This window comes from Monodon monoceros, unplaced genomic scaffold, assembly GCF_005190385.1.
Source record: "Monodon monoceros isolate NGI ecotype Baffin Bay Population unplaced genomic scaffold, NGI_Narwhal_1 Super_Scaffold_21, whole genome shotgun sequence".
Lineage (NCBI taxonomy): Eukaryota > Metazoa > Chordata > Mammalia > Artiodactyla > Monodontidae > Monodon > Monodon monoceros.
In genome coordinates this window covers 144,940,488-144,957,880 of record NW_021703778.1, presented here as the reverse complement: position 1 = coordinate 144,957,880, position 17,393 = coordinate 144,940,488, and the positions used below count along the sequence as shown (strand labels likewise).

Here is a 17,393-nt window from a genome sequence, read left to right as displayed (position 1 = left end):
ACAGGCTGAGTGGCCCCAGGCAGCTGACCAACAAGTGTGGTGACCGCAGTCTCAGGGAGGGTGGAAGACTTGGACGAGCGCTGACACTTTTGACCTCTTGTCACTTAGACCTTTTGCGTATGCTGGTCTGGACCAGTTCCTTCTCACTAACCTGCTTTTGGTCAGGTTGGAAATACCATGAAGCAGCGCGTGGGGCAAGAAAGAGCCTAAGGCACAGAGGCTCCGGTCTTGGCATGGGTGGGGTGGGTTCTGTGCTCCGTTCAAGGGGTCCTTCCTGGACGGTTTGGATGTGGATGGAGGAGTCTCCTGGAGCCAGGAACAGCAGGGGCTAAGGGTCATTCACTTCCCGCATTTCTGAGGCTGGTTCAGTTCTGGTTGAATTTATTTGATAAGTATTTCTTGATATGCCCTCCAGGCACTGTGCTAAGCACTGGGGATACTTGAGGTGGACATGGTTCCTGCCACCCTGGATCTTATAAAACCAGTGGAGATGACAGTCTAGTAAGTAGGCAGTTAATGACAGTGGCTTGGGAAAAATACAGGGAACCTTGGGAATCTACTGGAAAAACCATTAGACTAACTAGTCTTGGTACATCAGAGAGGACATCCAGGCAGTAACTAGATGATGCTTAGACATCCAGAGGCTCTTTGTCAGCTATTATAAAAAGCTATAGAGTTCTTAAATAGAAAAGAGTTGCTCAATTCCCCGCCTACCTACATTTGGATTGGGTAGCTCTGGCATGGATTGGGGGCATTGGTGTTAATAAGAAGTTCTCCAGGTGATTTTGGCTTCAGCCTGGATTAAGAATTGCTAATCCAAGATAAGTGGGATTATGGGACCAGTTCTGGGATATAGAGCAGCAGGCCAGCCCTTGTACTTGGCCTTCTCTGGGATCCTGGGGAACACCAGCCCCAGAAGTGGCCAAAACATCTGGAAGGGACTCTGACTCAATGTACCCACTCAGGAATTTTGAGGTGAGAGGTGACATGGCCCTGGAGTGAAACACACCAGAAACATCAAACTATTCCCAGTGATGCCTTCCCTCAAACAGAGGTCAAAACTGGACCTCATATGGGAGCGAGACCAAGCTTATTTTTTGGATTCATTGTGTCTTCTATAAATCAGTCACAAGTCTGGTCCTCAGAGCTCAAGGCACTCAGAGCTTCAGGATCGTCCTACTGTGCGGAAGACCTTACAGTTATCAACGAAGTCAAGTATTAGAAGGACTCTAGGACATGATGAGCCCTTAGCTCATAACATCAGAGATATTTCTGGAGCCTGTAGGCTCTATCACCCTTGATGGTTTCTAAGAATCAAAGGGGGAAGGGTCAGAACCTCCAGCTTGTTCACAGCCTGGCAACCTGTGGGAGCAGCTGTGTGGTTAAAAATGAAACTTAGCACATAGAAAGAATTGGAAAATTTTGTTTCCTTTAACGCTGGTCCTCTGCTTTGGACCCAAATCTATGCATGGGTAGAGATGACAAGTACAAATGAAAAATGAATGAATGGACATGTAGCAATGAAACTTTTGTAGGTTTTTCTCTGAAAAATGCAAAAATGAAGCCGTTTTTTCTCTTAACTTTTAAACCCCCCAAAATGGAAGACAGCAGATGGGAATAGGGTCCTGATGTTTTCTACTCATGGTCCTAGGTCTAGGAAGTGCCCCTCTCATAGGAGGCTGCCTGTCTCTAACAGCTGTCACATGCCATGTTTACTACAGAAGACCGAGTTGTGACTTCCATGAAAGTGAACTGGAACATATTCTTCCATTCACTCACTCACTCATTCTGCAAATGTTTAGTTTGATTCTTCTCTGTGTCAGCCACAGTTCTGGTTCTGGGGATTCTGACCTGAACAAGACAAAGTTCCTGTCCTCACCAGGCTTTCACTCTAGCGGGGGTGGGTCAGTGGGCTTGCTGGTTCATTTTGGGGTGCATTGAGCAGTATTTTTAATCTGCTAACCGCCTAACCAGTCTTCAGCCCTCTTCCTCTCCCCTCAGCCTCCACCCGCTGCCCTTTTCTCTGGGAACAAACCAGGGTCTAGTGCAGGGAGTCCACATTCCTCCAGGGCCTCAGGCTGCCCAGCATATGCCGCAGGAGCCGTGAGAGTGTTGTCTGTTGAGCTGGAAGGCTCCTCATGGGGTGCTCGGCATGACAGATGCTGCTGCTGTGGAGCTTTCGTGTCAAAAGCCAAATCTAAATGGTGATTCTTGTTGGGAGACCATGTGACACATAAGGCCAGCCGCTGAACTCCTGCCCATTTTTTTTTTTGGCAACGCCCAGGCAGGTGGGCAGGGCTGTACAGGTATGCTGGCTATGCAGGCTTATATTCTGATGGAGGTGGCACAGGGCTCCCTTTGGCTTCAGCGAGCTGCCAGCAGCTATCAGTGGGTGGAAGAAGCCAGTGGGTAGGAGATCTAGCGCCTTGATCCTGTTTCCTTGAAATGTTTCCCAATCCAGGCTGTCCGTAGGTAGACAGAATGACTTCTGCTGCTCCCCCTTGAAGGGAACCTGCTTGACCTGGACAGAGGGGCAGTTGATGGGCGGTAGCTGGATATGCACTGCCTTGGAAACACTGTGATGAGGGTAAATCTGGAAGAGTCCTTCTTGTGGTTTGGAGGTCCCTCTGATTTTCTTCCTAGGCCAAGAGAGCAGAACTGATTTTGGTCACAGTGATGGCTCATTTTGGCATGTGTCTACTGAGGCAGCATGGTAGAGCAGACAGAGCAAGGGTCCTGGGGTCAGATGACCTAGATTCTGCCTGGGCTCTACCGTCTACCAGCTGTGTGACCTTGACAAGTCACTTCACGTCTCTGGGCTTCACTTTCCTCACTGTGAATGAGAAGGTTAGATCCAGCCTGGAGCATTTAATCTTCACACTGTCTCTGTCCACAGGCCTCGCCCCGGGCCAGCTATACACGTACCCTGCCCGCTGCTGGCGTAAGAAGAGACGATTGCACCCACCTGAGGATCCGAAGCTGCGGCTGCTGGAAATAAAACCTGGTCAGTGCCCTGTGGAGCTTGGCTGGGCCAGCGATGGGAGAGGTCGGGGGTGCTGGGCTGGCTGAGGACAAGGTTGCTCTGCCGCTTTGTCCATAGAGCTGAGTTTTCCAGGAGAGTGAACGTGCCTACATGGCGCTTTCAGGAATAAACACATCCACATGCCCCCAGCCTCACCAAGCTTCTCTCCCTCTAGGTGTTTCGAGCCTTCCCCTTCCTCTTGTCTTTCTCTTGCCACCCCAGGAGAGGAGAGCAAGCAGGCACAGTGTGGGAACAGGCCCAGGATGAATGACTTTCCCAACAGAGCTGAAGGAGCTGCAGCTCTTTTGGGCCGGGTGATACCTTCCCATGGCTTCAAGTAAGGAAAACTCGTCCTAGGCTGTTTCAAAGGAGGACAGTGCACCATGTACCCTCTCCCACCCTTACTGGAAATGAGCTAATGGAGCATCTTACACGAGTGGGGCCAGTCACTAAAAACAGAACCCATCTTGGACATGGAAATGAGAGAGTTTGAGTTCAAAATTTGCCTCTAGGTGATGTTGATTGCTTTGTGGCTGTGCAGAAAGAATTGGTTAGTTTTCTTGACTACTGATCTGTTATTACACTTCTGAGCGGGTGGCAGTCTTCAGACCTTGCTGCAGCAAGGCCAAGTGATTGCCCTGGGTCCTTAGCTTTAAGGGAATGTCTGGTTTGGGGGATGCCAGAGCTGCGACATGACTCAGAGTGGTGGCAACAGTGCTGTTAAGTGGGGCAAAGGCAGAGCTGACATGCCCCCTCCCACTGTCATCAAACAACACAGGCCTGTCAAGGCTGGCTGCCTGGCAATGTTACCTCACTCCTGCCTTTTCACACTGGCTCCTTAGGCTGTGTTTTTTCTGCAAAATCTCTACTTAACGGTTCTTCGGGATGCTTTCTCACAGTTCCCTTGTTAAGCATGCTTCAAATTTTCACCCTAACTCACATTTCACTTGTGCAAAAGTTTTATTTATTAGGGGCGGGTGCTCCACCCAAGTTCTCAAATGGCCTTGCACAATTTACAGACCCTTACAGACACTCCAGGGTGATGACTGGGGCTGTCCCAAACTCCCTGAGATGCAGGCTGTAGGAGAGCCAAGTCTCCTGGATCACGATTGTGAGCCACATGTGTCATTTTACATTTTCTAGTAGCCACATTTAAAAAAGGAAAAAGAAACAGGTGAAATTAATCTTAACAATAGATTCTATTTAACTTAACATATGAATAATATCATTTCAGCGTGTAATCAGTATAAAAATTATGAACGAGGTATTTTACTTTTTTTGGTATTGTTTTTTAATTCCATTGTGTATCTTTTAACACATTTCATTGCAAACTAGCCACATTTCAAGTGCTTATTGCCACACGTGGCTAGTGGTCCCCATATTAGCCAGAGTGGTTCTAGAATTACACTCAAAGTATAATCCAGGGCTTCCCTTGTGGCGCAGTGGTTGACAGTCCACCTGCTGATGCAGGGGACACAGGTTTGTGCCCCGGTCCGGGAAGATCCCACATGCCGCGGAGCGGCTGGGCCCGTGAGCCATGGCCGCTGAGCCTGCATGTCCAGAGCCTGTGCTCTGCAATGGGAGAGGCCACAACAGTGAGAGGCCCGTGTACCGCAAAGAAAAAAAAAAAAAGGATAATCCAGTTAAGGATTACCTCATCACTCATCCGTGCCACTTCCAAGAGACCAGGACTCAGACCACTTCCAGATCTGGGACAACAAAGGAGGAAGCCCATACCTCCAAAATAAATTGTTCTTATTGACAATCGTTTATGTTTAATAAAGAAGCTGTAGATGGTGTGGAGTCATGCCGTACTGACTTGTGGTCCGGCCACCTGTAAGTCTTCAAAACCAGTGTTTCTCAAACTTCAGTGTGCGTTCTGGGGATGCAGTCCTTGGGATCTGATAAAATGCAGATTCTAACTCAGCAGGTCTGGGGTGAGGACCAAGATTCTGCATCTCTACCAAGCTCCTAGGTGATGCCTGTGCTGCTGAGCTCCCCTTGACAGGCTCTAGGAATGCAGTTATGTCTAGGATTCTTGGAGCCTCCCTTGGGCTCTACCATCAGTAGAGTTCTCAGAGGAGAGAGTTCCCCTGACTTGTGAGAGACTGGACACCGGCCTGGAGAGGAATTGTCTCAAGGCATGAGTTTCCTTCCATGTCAGACCTTTCTATGCATAATAAGGAGATGCCACAAGCAATTTGTCATGCCAGCACCCGGTTTGTCCCTCCTGTCTTCCTTTGCGTCCCTGCCTGAGTCCAGCCAGTGGCGGGCAGCTTTCAGCAACAAAGGCCAGGGTTAAACGTGTCTTAGACTTGTCCTTGACCCCAGGTCTTCAGAGCGGAGAGCTTTGTCAGGAAACCAGGTCAGGGCAAGGGGAGGGGGTGTCCACGCAGGAATCTGAGGGGCCTCGGAGCAGGTCTGAGGGCAGGGCTGCAGAGCCCCCGCCCAGCACAGAGCTCATCTATGGCACCACAGGGTGGCGAGTGGGGAGCCCATCATGGCTGCTGTGAAGTCGTTTGTTCCTGGGCTAAACTTACACTGATGGAGTCCTCCCTAGGCCTGCAGTCCTCAGCCCATCTCCCTCACTGTGAATATGCCATCCTGCCTATATTTCTTTACTACTTGCTGAAAATAAAAATGTGTCTGTGTGTGGGTGGGATGAGGATGACAGCTGGGGCGAGCTCTTTGGAATTTGAAAGCATTCTCAACGTCCCTGGACCTATGTGTTTCTCACGCCTGACATCACCCCTCCAATCAGTCCTGAATAAACATCTTGCAAACCTCCCACTTGCCTGGGCATCTGAAGGACAACACACGCAACATTATTTCTCTCCGCTGACTGACAACGGAGTTCAGCGCTCTCTGCAGCTTGCACCTGGCTGCAGAGGTGCATGCAAGGTGTTTCAGGGCACAGCCATCACAACTCAGGCAACGTGAAGAGGGGCAGGAGCCTGGTGCCAGAGAGGGGCCTCCCCTGGACCGTTCCCCCAAGAATGGAGCTCTGCGCTTGCAAAGGGGAAGCTGAGCTGGCAGGAGAGAAAGGTGGACAGTGAATATCCACCAGAAGGCCCTGAAGCCGGGCAGATGTTGGGCAAAAGCCAGCTGATTAAAAAAGAGCCTTTAATTTCACTTTTTTTTTTTGAATGAGGAAAAAGGGCTGGGAACAAACTTTTAACTTGTGTCCTTCTGGGTTAAATCCTCAGATAGTCTGCTTCGATCAGTTTAGCATCTTCTGACCCCAGACCTTTTGGTCCCTGTGGTCTGGAGCAGATTTTATCTTTGTTTTAGAGATTGGGAAACTGTGGCACTGAATTAGGAAGTTAATTTCCCAAGGGGCTATCAGTGGTGAAGCCAAGGAAAAGAACCCTATGGGGGAACCTGTTGGAACTGGCGCCATGTTGCTCCAGGACTCAACACGCACATTCATCCTGGTGTCTCAGACCTGTAGGGCTCCCGGAATGTACCTGAGGCCTTGTAATGCCCTTCCGCTCCGGGACACTTAGGGAGCAGCCTGGCTCTTTGCCACCCTTGCCAAATTCCAAGGGTGATGGAAAGGAAGGCAGCCAGGAATAGGGTTCTGGTTCTTTCTCTTCATTTTTTTTGGCAGCCACTCAGTGACTGGGCATGAATGACCGGGATAATCACCACCCTACCACATGTTGGGGGAACATGAACAGTCAGGCAGGGACCCTCAGGGGATGGTAGGCTAGGGTACGGCCCCAAAGCAGAGGGTGCCATAGCTGGCCAACAAGCAAGTCACAGGGGCCCTCGGAGGGGTGCCCCCCAAGGGGGCGGTCCAGGCAGAGGCCTGAGTCCCACCTGTGAGGGCAGCGGTGGAGAGGCCTGCTTTGCGTGCCTAGGGTGCTGTCCCTGCTGCACTGAACTGCCAGGACTCTACAGATGGGAGCAGGCTGTGGCCAACTTCCCCAGCTTTTGAAAATCCTGCATCTTAATTAGTTCCCTACTGCTTTTGTACACGGCCCACATTTTAATAATCTCCGGGCTTCTTCCACCGTTTTCTCTCTGATGTTCGGTGCGATTTCTCTTCTCCTCGAGGCAGTCCCCCCAACTCCTCCAGCACCCTCCCAGCCCGGGAACAACTTACGGAACGCTGCCGATGTGCCAAGCATGTAGCCTGAGATCGATGAGCCTGTCAGCTGGCTCCCTCTGCCCCCGCCTCCCCGTCTCCCGTGTGCTCCTCACAGGGATGAGCCAGGTGGTGTGGGCAAGACTGGGGGAGGTGGGGGCAGGGACCCGTGGAGCCCCCAGCCAGGTGTGAGCCAACGGACAGCGTGACCTTCCCCTGGCCCACAGAGGAGTCTGGCTGTGTCCTTCCAAGGGGGAAGGACGCTGAACTCTCCCACCCCATATGTCAGTGCTTATCTGTCTCTGCGAGGGGGTTCCTTGAGCGTGGTATGGCGGGGAGAATGGATGCCTTCAAGTGCATCAGGGGGAAATGACCAGTCATTTATCTCTTTCCTGCAGTGTCAGAGCTGCAGCCATCCATCCTGGAGGCCGGCAACAGCAGCTTTTTCACAGCTCTTGTTGGCCTCGTGAGCTGGAGAGAGGTGGGCAGGCCACTCCGGCCCCTGCTTTGTGCCCTCCTGGCAGTCTGGGGGAAGGCGCTGGGTCCGGGGGACTGGGCCTGGGCCTATGACACTGCTTGAGTCTCGCAGGGCTCTGGGAGCCTGGGCTGGCCCAGGAAATGGGCGGCAGCTGGGAGTCGGCTGGGTGGCGGCGTGCACAGCTGCTGCAGAGTTTCCATGGCTGGGTTTTTCAGCTGGACCTGGGGGAACCATGTTTAGAGCGTAGGTTGTAAGGCTGTCGCCCTGTTACGCCAGGGCCTTTTTACTTGTATCTCTCCCTGCTGGAAGGCACACATTTTGAGTGCAGAGGCCCACCCAATCCTTCATCTGTATCCCCAACACCCAGCACCGGACTTGGCACATAGTAGGTGGACAGCAAAGATTTATTAAAGGGATGAAGGAAAGAAAAGTGCCTGGTGTCTGTTCTCAAGCTTGAAGAACGTGGCTTAGCTCTCATCATGCCCATTGCACGGATGAGGGAGATTGAGTGGGAGAGGCAGAGCCTTCGGCCGCTGACCTGGCCTCCCCATCTAGCACCCAGCCTGGCCCATGGGGCCTGTCCCAGCTTTGCCCTCTTGCCTCTCTTTGGTTTTAGCCCATAGGGGCCTTCATTATGTCGAACAGCTGTGCTCTACAGGAGAAAAGGCCTCAAATAGGAATCACAAGGCCTGGGTTCAAGTCCAGACCTCTCCACCCACTGGCTGTGTGATTTTGGGCAGTCACCTAACCACTCTGGCCTTGATTCTTCATCTGAAATGCAGATCATGGCAGCTGCTCTGCTTGTTTCCCGGGGTTGTTCTGAGGGTCCAGTGGGAGGGTGGAGCTGGAGGACTTGGCACTATGATGCCACCTCCACGCAGTGCTGCTAGGTGGGCCGAGGGGGCCTCAGCCGACCCTGTTCTGTCCCCAGCACGTGCTCATTGCAGGCAGCTCACTGCCCAGCTGGAAGAGTGTGTGCTGTCTGGCCAGAATGGGAACACAGTCTGCATTAGAGTCTTTTTTTTTTTTGCAGTACGCGGGCCTCTCACTGTTGTGGCCTCTCCCGTTGCGGAGCACAGGCTCCGGACGCACAGGCTCAGCGGCCATGGCTCACGGGCCCAGACACTCCACGGCATGTGGGATCCTCCCGGACCGGGGCACGAAGCCGTGTCCCCTGCATCGGCAGGCAGACTCTCAACCACTGCGCCACCAGGGAAGCCCTGCCTTAGAGTCTTTTAAAAGCCCGAGTCTAGTATCTTCTATCCTGAGGAGAAAAGACCTGGCGTCTGGCTGTGGGATCTACCTTTCCCAGAACCACAGCTTGCCCAAGCTCACCCCTTGTGTCCCAGAACTGAGTCCTCTCGCATACATTGTCCAGAGCACAGAGATAAACTTGGAAGGCTTCCTCTCTGTTTTACTAACGCCTGTCATCCCGTGGCGCTGGGCCAGGCCTGTCTGGCTGGGTCTTTTCTCCTGCCCTTGGCCTAGGCTGATCTGCCTTCTTCTCTGAGAACCGTTCCTCTGTGGACTTGCTCCGGTATGGCTCTGTACCTGTGCCCCTTGGCACTGGGCACCCAGCCTCCTTCACTGTGTGGGGATGCCCCCTGCTCAGGGGCTAGGGGCCTGCCCTCTGGCTGGACATAGGCACCACGAGGACAGGGCCCTCTCCTAAGCGCCGGCTCGTTGGCGGGGCTCCACGCCTGCTGCAGTCACTCCTAACTGGCCTCCTCACTCGGCCCTCACCTCCCTTCAGTTGACTTCACAGTGATCCTGTCAACACGTAGCCATCATCAGCTAAACGCCCACCAACGGGCGGATGGCTAGAGGAGATGTGGTGCATATATGTAGTGGAATATCACTCAGCCACAGAAAGGAACAAAACTGGGTCATTTGCAGAGACGTGGGTGGACCTAGAGTCTGTCATACAGAGTGAAGGAAGTCAGAAAGAGAAAAACAAATATCGTATATTAACGCAAATATGTGGAACCTCGGAAAATGGTACAGATGAACCAGTTTGCAAGGCAGAAATAGAGACACAGACAGAGAGAGCAAACATACGGACACCAAGCGGGGAAAGCGGGCGGGGGGGGGGGTAGTGGGGGTGGTGGGATGAATTGGGAGATTGGCTTGACGTATATACACTAATATGTATAAAACAGATAACTAAGAAGAACCTGATGTATAAAAAAATAATAAAATAAAATTTAAAAAATATACATAGGCATCATAATGTCACCCTTTGCTTGAAACTACCAATGGCTTCAGAATTAGAAGGCAGCATTCTCGCAATGGCCTACACAGCCGTTCAAGGCCCCAGAACTCTCTGAACTGGGCTCCTACCCTTTCCCTGGCTCACTGTGCTCTGGGCAGACAGGCCTCAGTTTCAGGGCCTTTGCGCGATGGTGCCTTTGCTTAGGACGTCCTTTCCTATTAGCCGCGTGGCCTCCTTCCTGCTCCTTCAGGCTCGTGCCTTCCTGGCCACATCTAAAAGTGGAACCGCCCTCCTATAACCCCCGATGCTCCAGCTTCCCCTCCCCTGCTCTGTCTCCAGAACATTGATTACCATCTGCCATACTATGGGTCTTGCTTGTTTATGTCTTGTTTCTCCCCCACTAGAATATAACTTCTATGAGGGCAAGAATTTCTGTCTCTTGTTCACAGCTGTGTCCTTAGCACCTAGAACAGAGCCTGGTACATAGTAAGTGCTCAATAATTATTTGTAAAGTGAATGAGTAGAGCAAGGCCTCTTCCACATGGTTCTGCTGTGATTTCCAAATCTGCAGCATGGGCCCCCCTGGAACTGGAGCAGCATCTCGGCCTGTGAGCTGAGTCCCATCCTCAGCCTCCTCTGTCCTCTTAACTGCTCCAGACTTGGCTTCCTCGATTCCATTCCCCCTGGGCCCACGCCCAGTTGCAGGGAGCTGTGTCTCACCATGTCTGATGGTCTGAGAGCGTCAGAAGGTGAGGAGTTTTGCTGAGAAGTGCAAGGAGAAGGAGACTTTAGAAGGGGAAAAGGGGGGGCTCACATGAATTGAGCATCCTCCCTGTGCAGACACTGTATATCCATTATCTCATCTGGCCCTGTAAAAACACCGGGAAGTGGGCTTTGTTGTACAGATGAGGAGATCAAGGCCAAGTGTGCAGTGTAGGGTACAAGAGCTGAGATTTCACCCCAGACAGCTTCTTGCACTTTCCAGCAATCTGTATTCCCTTGAATCATTTCACCACTCAGTCCATTCCCACCGTCCTTCCGCTCCCTCGCCTTCCTGCTAAGTTGTATTGACGTGGTCTGCTGACCAGCCCAGTGGTGAGCTTCCTTTGATAGTGTGGGTGTTTTTCTATGTCTCAGGGGTGAGGGAATGCTTATCTATGCTTCCAACCTCTGGGTGCTGCTTCCAGGGGCCCATCATTGCGTGTTGGCTTAGGGGTGAGTGGGTAGGCACAGCAGAGAGTGGGGACCACAGGGCTCTTGGGGCCATGATCAGTCCTCCTGTTGTGTGCATATCTTGGGCTTCTGAAAGAAGCAGTAACGAGGGCCTGCAGGGTCCTCATTACACCTCATCTATTTTGAGCTTTATGAATCACAAAGCAGGGAGTCCAACGCAGCCAAGAAAATGGCACCCCTGAGGAATGCACAGATGGATTCCTGGGCCTGCCACCATCTCAGGAAATCAGGGCTTTGGTCCCCTCCAATCTCTTCCTCCATAGGGTGAGAGATAACAATACCCCTCTCCTTCCCCATGAGCCCGAGAGTCTGTTGGGCATAAATGAAAAAATGATTCCTAAGCTTCTTGCTCCTTGGTGTAAGTTGATGTATAAACCCACGGAAATGTGATGAGATTAACTCCTCAAAATAATAAGTGGCCAGAAGAGAAAACTGCACATTTGTAGTTTTAAAGAAAAACTAGCGTCAGGTGGAAAAAAAAAATCTGAGCACTCATGATGTAGCAGGAGGATTGTCTGCCATTGTCTGTGGGGTTTCTACCTCCTTTGCACCATAACTCTATCTCCAGGCTCCTGCGTCAGAGAGCACCCGTGATGGATGGACGGATGGATGTGCCTTGTCAGGGTGTTTCACCACGATTTCCCTGGGGGCAGTCTGTCTGTTGGCAGAGCACAGCCTCCCCAAAGATGGTATCTCTTGCAAACTCGACAGCTAACAGACAGCTCCTCTCTTTGTATATGTCCCCAAAGAAGAACTGTCTTAATCTGTTTTTTATATGGCATATTTTATTGTAATCCATATATGACTTGCAGGTTCCCAGTCCTCCATCCTGAGGCAAAAAATGCACGAGGAGTCAGAGGCTCCGTGAGCCTGTGACATCCAAGCGTTTGCATTTTTAAATGACCTGGGATTTAATTACTCACCGTGCTCCCATGTCGCACTTTCAGCCTCGTCTTGCCTGCATCCTGTTAATGAGCTCAGTGGTTCCAACAACCCAGTGGAAGCCTTGCATTTGGTGCGTTGGGTGGCAGACTTGGGGCACCTGTGTCAAAAGCCTGTGGCTTTGATCTCCACCCGAGAGGATGGCTGCCCTGTCCACAGCCCTGGGGAGAAGCCATTGCTCTTCACTGGTGACTTTTTCTTTTTTGGTTTTGCTTTTATTTGTCCTTTCCTTCCCTCCCTCCCTCCCTCCCTCCCTCCCCCCCCCCCCCCCTTCCCCCCCCTCCTCCTTCCTTCCTTCCTTCCTTCCAAGACTTTCTATGCTTCAATCCTTGTTTGTCTGAGAGGTTTTTTCTTATTTGGAAACTGATTTGCTTCAGCTTGCACAGAAGCTGTCTCTGGTGTGATGGATCGTGCTGGAAGTCACCCAAGGAGTATCTCTGTTCCCAATTAGAAGTGCAGGCAGTGCTGCGTACGGGGGCCTGGGGAGGTGGCTGGCTTGGGTGACAGCTGCTGCCGCTCCGGAGAGAGTACCGATCCGTGGGTTTGTATCCATGTGTATAAAATCAGGCTAATTTAAAGATGAATTAGGTGTGTGTGTTTTAGACCATTTTCTTTTAATGTTAAGTGTTTGATGGCTCCTGTCAGGTTATGCGGTCCCCAAATTTGTGCAAGGGTCAAAATGAATACGCTTTTAAAGAATTATTAAATCTTATATCCAGATGAGCTGTATTAGAATAAAAACGAATCAATGAAATCCCTAAGGGCTCCATAGGGAGCGTGTCTAGGACGTGCATTGTGCAAGAGCTTGGACCTGTTACCTTATTTTTCCTTCCCTCTGGGACCTCCTGTGGTCTGGAGCCAGAGAATGTACCCTCTGCTGCTTTGTTAGGAGGGCACTGGTTAGCCTGTCACTCTGACCTTGCAGGCTTTACCCATAGTGCTTTGAAACCAGGGTTTGCCAGGGGTCGGCTAGAATGTTGTTCTGGAATGGTGCTCAGCCGGGTATCAAGTAGACAAAACTAAGAGCATATTTAACGTCCTTCCATTTTTTAGAAGCAAAATCGTAGCAAATGTTCCTTTTAATTCTGTAAACCTGTAGTGTTTAATATGGTAGCCACCAGCCACATGTGGCCATGGAATACTTGAAATGCAGCTAATCTGAATTGAGGTGCACTGTAAGTGTAAAATACTCACTAGATTTCAAAGACTTCATGTGAATAAAATAATGTAAAATATCTCAATAATTTAAAAATATTGATTACACATTGAAGTGATAATGTTTTGGATATGTTGGGTTAGATAAAATATATATTAAGATTAATTGTGCCTGTTGCTCTTCACTTTTATTAATGTGGCTACTAAAAAGTTTAAAATTACATGAATGGCTTGCATTATATTTCTATTGGACAGCATTGCTGTGCCATTAAATCAGAATCATTCAAACTTTGATAATAATAGCATGTAACATTTTTAGGACACTTAGAACATCCCGGGCTCTTTACTATATGATCTAATTTTGAATCTTGTTTTGAATTGAAAAAAAGCAAAGCCAAAATTGGTAAGCCTCCTTTTCCACTCTGTTTCTCACACTAGTTTTTGTGGGAATCTTTTCAGAGTTTCTTTAAGCAGTGTATTACCATGTTTAATTCTCACACCAACACTATGAAATAGATACTACGATCATCCCCATTTAACATATAAGGAAACAGACTTAGAGGTTTAGGTAACCAGCCCGTGGTCCCTTGGCTAATACATGGCAAGGCCAGGGTTTGACTCCAGGCGTTTCTGAAAGCAGAACTTCTGTGAGCCAATTAAATATTTTGGTAATTAGGCAAGGATAATGCCACTAAATTTCTCTGTGACCCTGGGAAAGTCTCTGTGTCTTTCTGTGCTCTACTTTCCTCGTTAAGTGATTGGACTCCAGATGCTGTTGGGGGTCCCTTCTAGCTCTTCGAGTGTAGGAGAGCCCATTTCACTCTTCCCATTTTGCTTCTCTTCCCCCTCGTGCTTCCGACCCTGTGCCCATCTCAGGGGATCAGAGGACCAGAGGACCAACAGGGTAGACTGAATGATGGGAAAGCAGGATGGAGGAATGGTTAGCAGGGGAGGAAGAAGAAGCAGTAGGGCGAGCAGCATGAGGGAGTTTACCAGTGATGGACAGCTCAGTACCGTTGTGCGGAGTGAACACCCCATGGGGATGTTCGCATAGAACAGAGCCCAGGACCTTGACACAGACCTGCCCTCAGCCTCAGCAAAGGTCTGCCTTTTATCTCGAAATATGAAAACTGTGGAGGTGGTCTAGGAGGGCAGTGAACATGCACAAAGGTTTGGGAAACGACTTTTCAGGGAAGGACCAGATCGAGGCAAGGTGAAGTCCATATAGCGTAGAGATTAGGTGAATGGGTTCTGAGGCGGGTTGGGATCAAGGCTGGACTTTGCCCCTTACCGGGTGTCTGACACTGAGCAAGTTTAAGCCTCCCTAAGCTGCAGCATCCTCATCTGTGAAATGGGATGATAACTGTGCTCACCACTTGGGTGGCGGTGGGGATTAAGTGATACATAGCAATAACAGCTGACACATTTTGAATGTTTACTATGTGCCAGGCACTCCGCATGTACACAAACATATCAGTGCTTGTTGGGACTCAGCCTGAGCCTGCAAACTTCTAATAAGAATACAATGAGTGGGGCTCTTGTCACGATCTCAACCGCGTCTAGGAAAGATCCTTTGGCTGCATTCTTGTCCTGCTGTGTGGCTTTTGGTGAAGTTACTTAACTTTTCTGAGCCTCAGGTGACTCATTTATAAAATGAGATGATAGGACTTCCCTGGTGGTCCAGTGGTTAAGACTCCATGTTCCCAATGCAGGGGGCAAGGGTTCGATCCCTGGCTGGGGAACTAAGATCCCACATGCTGCAGGGTGAGGCCAAAATAAAAAAAGAAATAAATAAGACAAAGAAAAAGAGATGATTAAAGCAGATGCTTTGTAAGGGCTTTTCAGCTCTGACATGCTGTGCAATTCTGGAAATAGGATTTATTTAGTGTTGAGAAGGCTAAGGGGGATACTAAAATATGAACTTCATGAATAAAAGTATATATATGATGATTATAAATCTGAGGGATGGTGAACAGCTGTTCTCTTTTGGCTGAGGACAGGACATGAGGCAACCTATTTTAATTGTTTTAGATTCGTCATTTGGAAGCCTTTTGTGACTTGGGAGAAAGACTAATATGTCATTGGAGCAGGCTCTGGAGCTGCACACCCTGGACTCACCAAAGCAGACAGTTGGCTATTTTTCTGTGTGATGTAACTTCACCACACAGCCCTTCCTTGACCCCCGATCTAAAGTAGACACCCCCCCACACACACTGTATTCTTTCTTCACATTTCACCCTGTTGCTTTTCTCTGTAGCACTTATGACATTTTGTAAGTGCATATTTATTTTGTACTTAGCATTTAATGTCTATTTTAAAAAAATTTTATTTAATTTATTTTTTATACAGCAGGTTCTTATTAGCTATCCATTTTATACATATTAGTGTATATATGTCCATCCCAATCTCCCAATTCTGTCTCTTTAGATTGTCAACCATCTAAAGGCCGGGTTGGTCGCTATTTGGTTCACCTACTATGTACCTAGTTCTAACACGGTGGTCATCACATAGCAGGTGCTCAGTAAATATTTGTTGAATGAATAAGTGGGTGAATGAGTTTCAGAGGTGGTTGATTTGGGGGTAGTACTTCTTGATGGAGGTGGATCCTCTGCTTGCCTTTTTTGGTAAGAAAATCCCAAAGACCTTGTCTTTCAAGGGACTTTAGATACTGTTTCTCCTTCCCACCATCATCTCCTGGGGGCTGGTCATGCATGGGTGTGAGTTTCTTCAGTTTTAATGGGCTGCCTGAGCACCCTTTCTTATGGGCTGGCCAGCCTGCATCTGGCTCTGGTGGAGGAGATAGAAGGGGAATGTGGAGCTCCATTTGAATAAAGGCCAGTGGAACGCGGGTTGGTTGTGCTCGTTATTTCTGTCTGTTCCCCCAGAACAGCCTTTTGCCCTTCTTTACGCTGCCCTGTGCCCCAGGAAGCTGACCTCAATGGCTGCATCAGTGAGGCTCCCTTACCCTCTGGCTTCTGGTTGAGCTTGGCCAGTGGGAGGGCAAAGCAGGAAGACAGGGCAAGGAGAGAGAGGTTGGGTGTGTTGTACCCGGGTTCTCTGGCCCGAGAGCTCTCCATGGCTCTCTCCAGGTCTTGCAAACACACTCTTTCTATCCCTCCAGGGATAGCAGGGCTCATGACCCCCCACTGTTAACTGCCCTGGTGCTTCCCCATTCCTTGTCCCCTAATTCCTGTCCACACCTCTGTAAACTCCATACAGATGGGCCATTCGTTCCCCTGACCGTTTGCTCCGGCACCACCCCCTCATGGTCTTGCACCCATCTTACCTGATACACGGTAGGGACTACGCATCTAATCGCAGGGGGTATGAAGTGCAGGGTCCGGGGAGAGGTTGGAGGAATATTTTGTAGTAAATCTGAGTATGATCGCCTGTACCTGAGGTTTCTGTTTTTAATGAAAAAAACAGAAAAAAAAAAAAAAAAACCCAAAACAAACCAAGAAACCCTCAACCACCCTCCCTTGGGTTAGGAGTTGAAGAATTCTTGAGAAAGGGGTTCAGTTTCTCTCTCCGATTTCTCTCATGGGCAGGGCCGGCACTGGCTGCCACTGCTCAGGTGGCCCCATGATCTCAAGCCCCACGAAGCCAATCAGACTCTGATGTCTTCAGAACAAACGCCCCAGTGTGCGGGCACTGCAGCTCCCAGCTGCTGATCAGGGGCCTGTTAGGCATCTGCTCTCGTTCTTTTTCTTCACTGGGCTTCAGAGGCCTTTACTTCCCTGGTGAGTTGATAAGAACAGCCTCTCTGAGGTTGAAATAGCTTTTCATGGAGCAGACTGGAGCTGGGCAGCCAGCATGGCCGGGGGGAGGTCATGGAGTTGGCAGACAAGAGTTGGCATAGAGGGAGAAGATAATAAAACTTGAGGCCGACATTGGTGCACTGCTTTAGAGTTTTCAAAGCGCTTGAATGTAAAGGAACACATTTATGCTCCACAAAATGGCCTGGTGGGGTGCTGGGCATTGTCACCCTCACTTTGTAGATGTGCAAAAGGGCTCGGGGATCCTTGAGCGCCTCGCCCAAAGTCACAGAGCCGGAGGGTGGCAGAAGCAGGACAGAGACGCAGGCTGTCTGACCCCGTGTGCTTCTGGCGCCCCTTCTGCCCTGTCTCTGCCGTCTCTGAGGGAGCAGGCAGGGCTGGGCTCTGGCTCTGGGACTGTGAACTGGAGATGGAAAAGCTGAACTCCAGTGTTCCTGTTCGTCCCGGAGGAGAGATCACACCTTGCCGGGGGCTGCGGTTCCCGC

The 17,393-nt window shown here is 50.0% G+C and overlaps 1 protein-coding gene across 4 annotated transcripts in view; it reads left to right on the top strand.

Moving 5' to 3' along the window:
• The window catches only part of DPF3 (double PHD fingers 3), a 244,290-nt gene that overhangs the window by 120,645 nt on the left and 106,252 nt on the right, over positions 1-17,393 (top strand). For all 4 annotated transcript variants that reach the window (XM_029237680.1, XM_029237679.1, XM_029237681.1 and 1 more), the window contains exon 3: positions 2,897-3,004. In XM_029237680.1, coding sequence (XP_029093513.1) covers positions 2,897-3,004 — 108 coding nt within the window. The remainder of the gene's footprint in view (positions 1-2,896; positions 3,005-17,393) is intronic.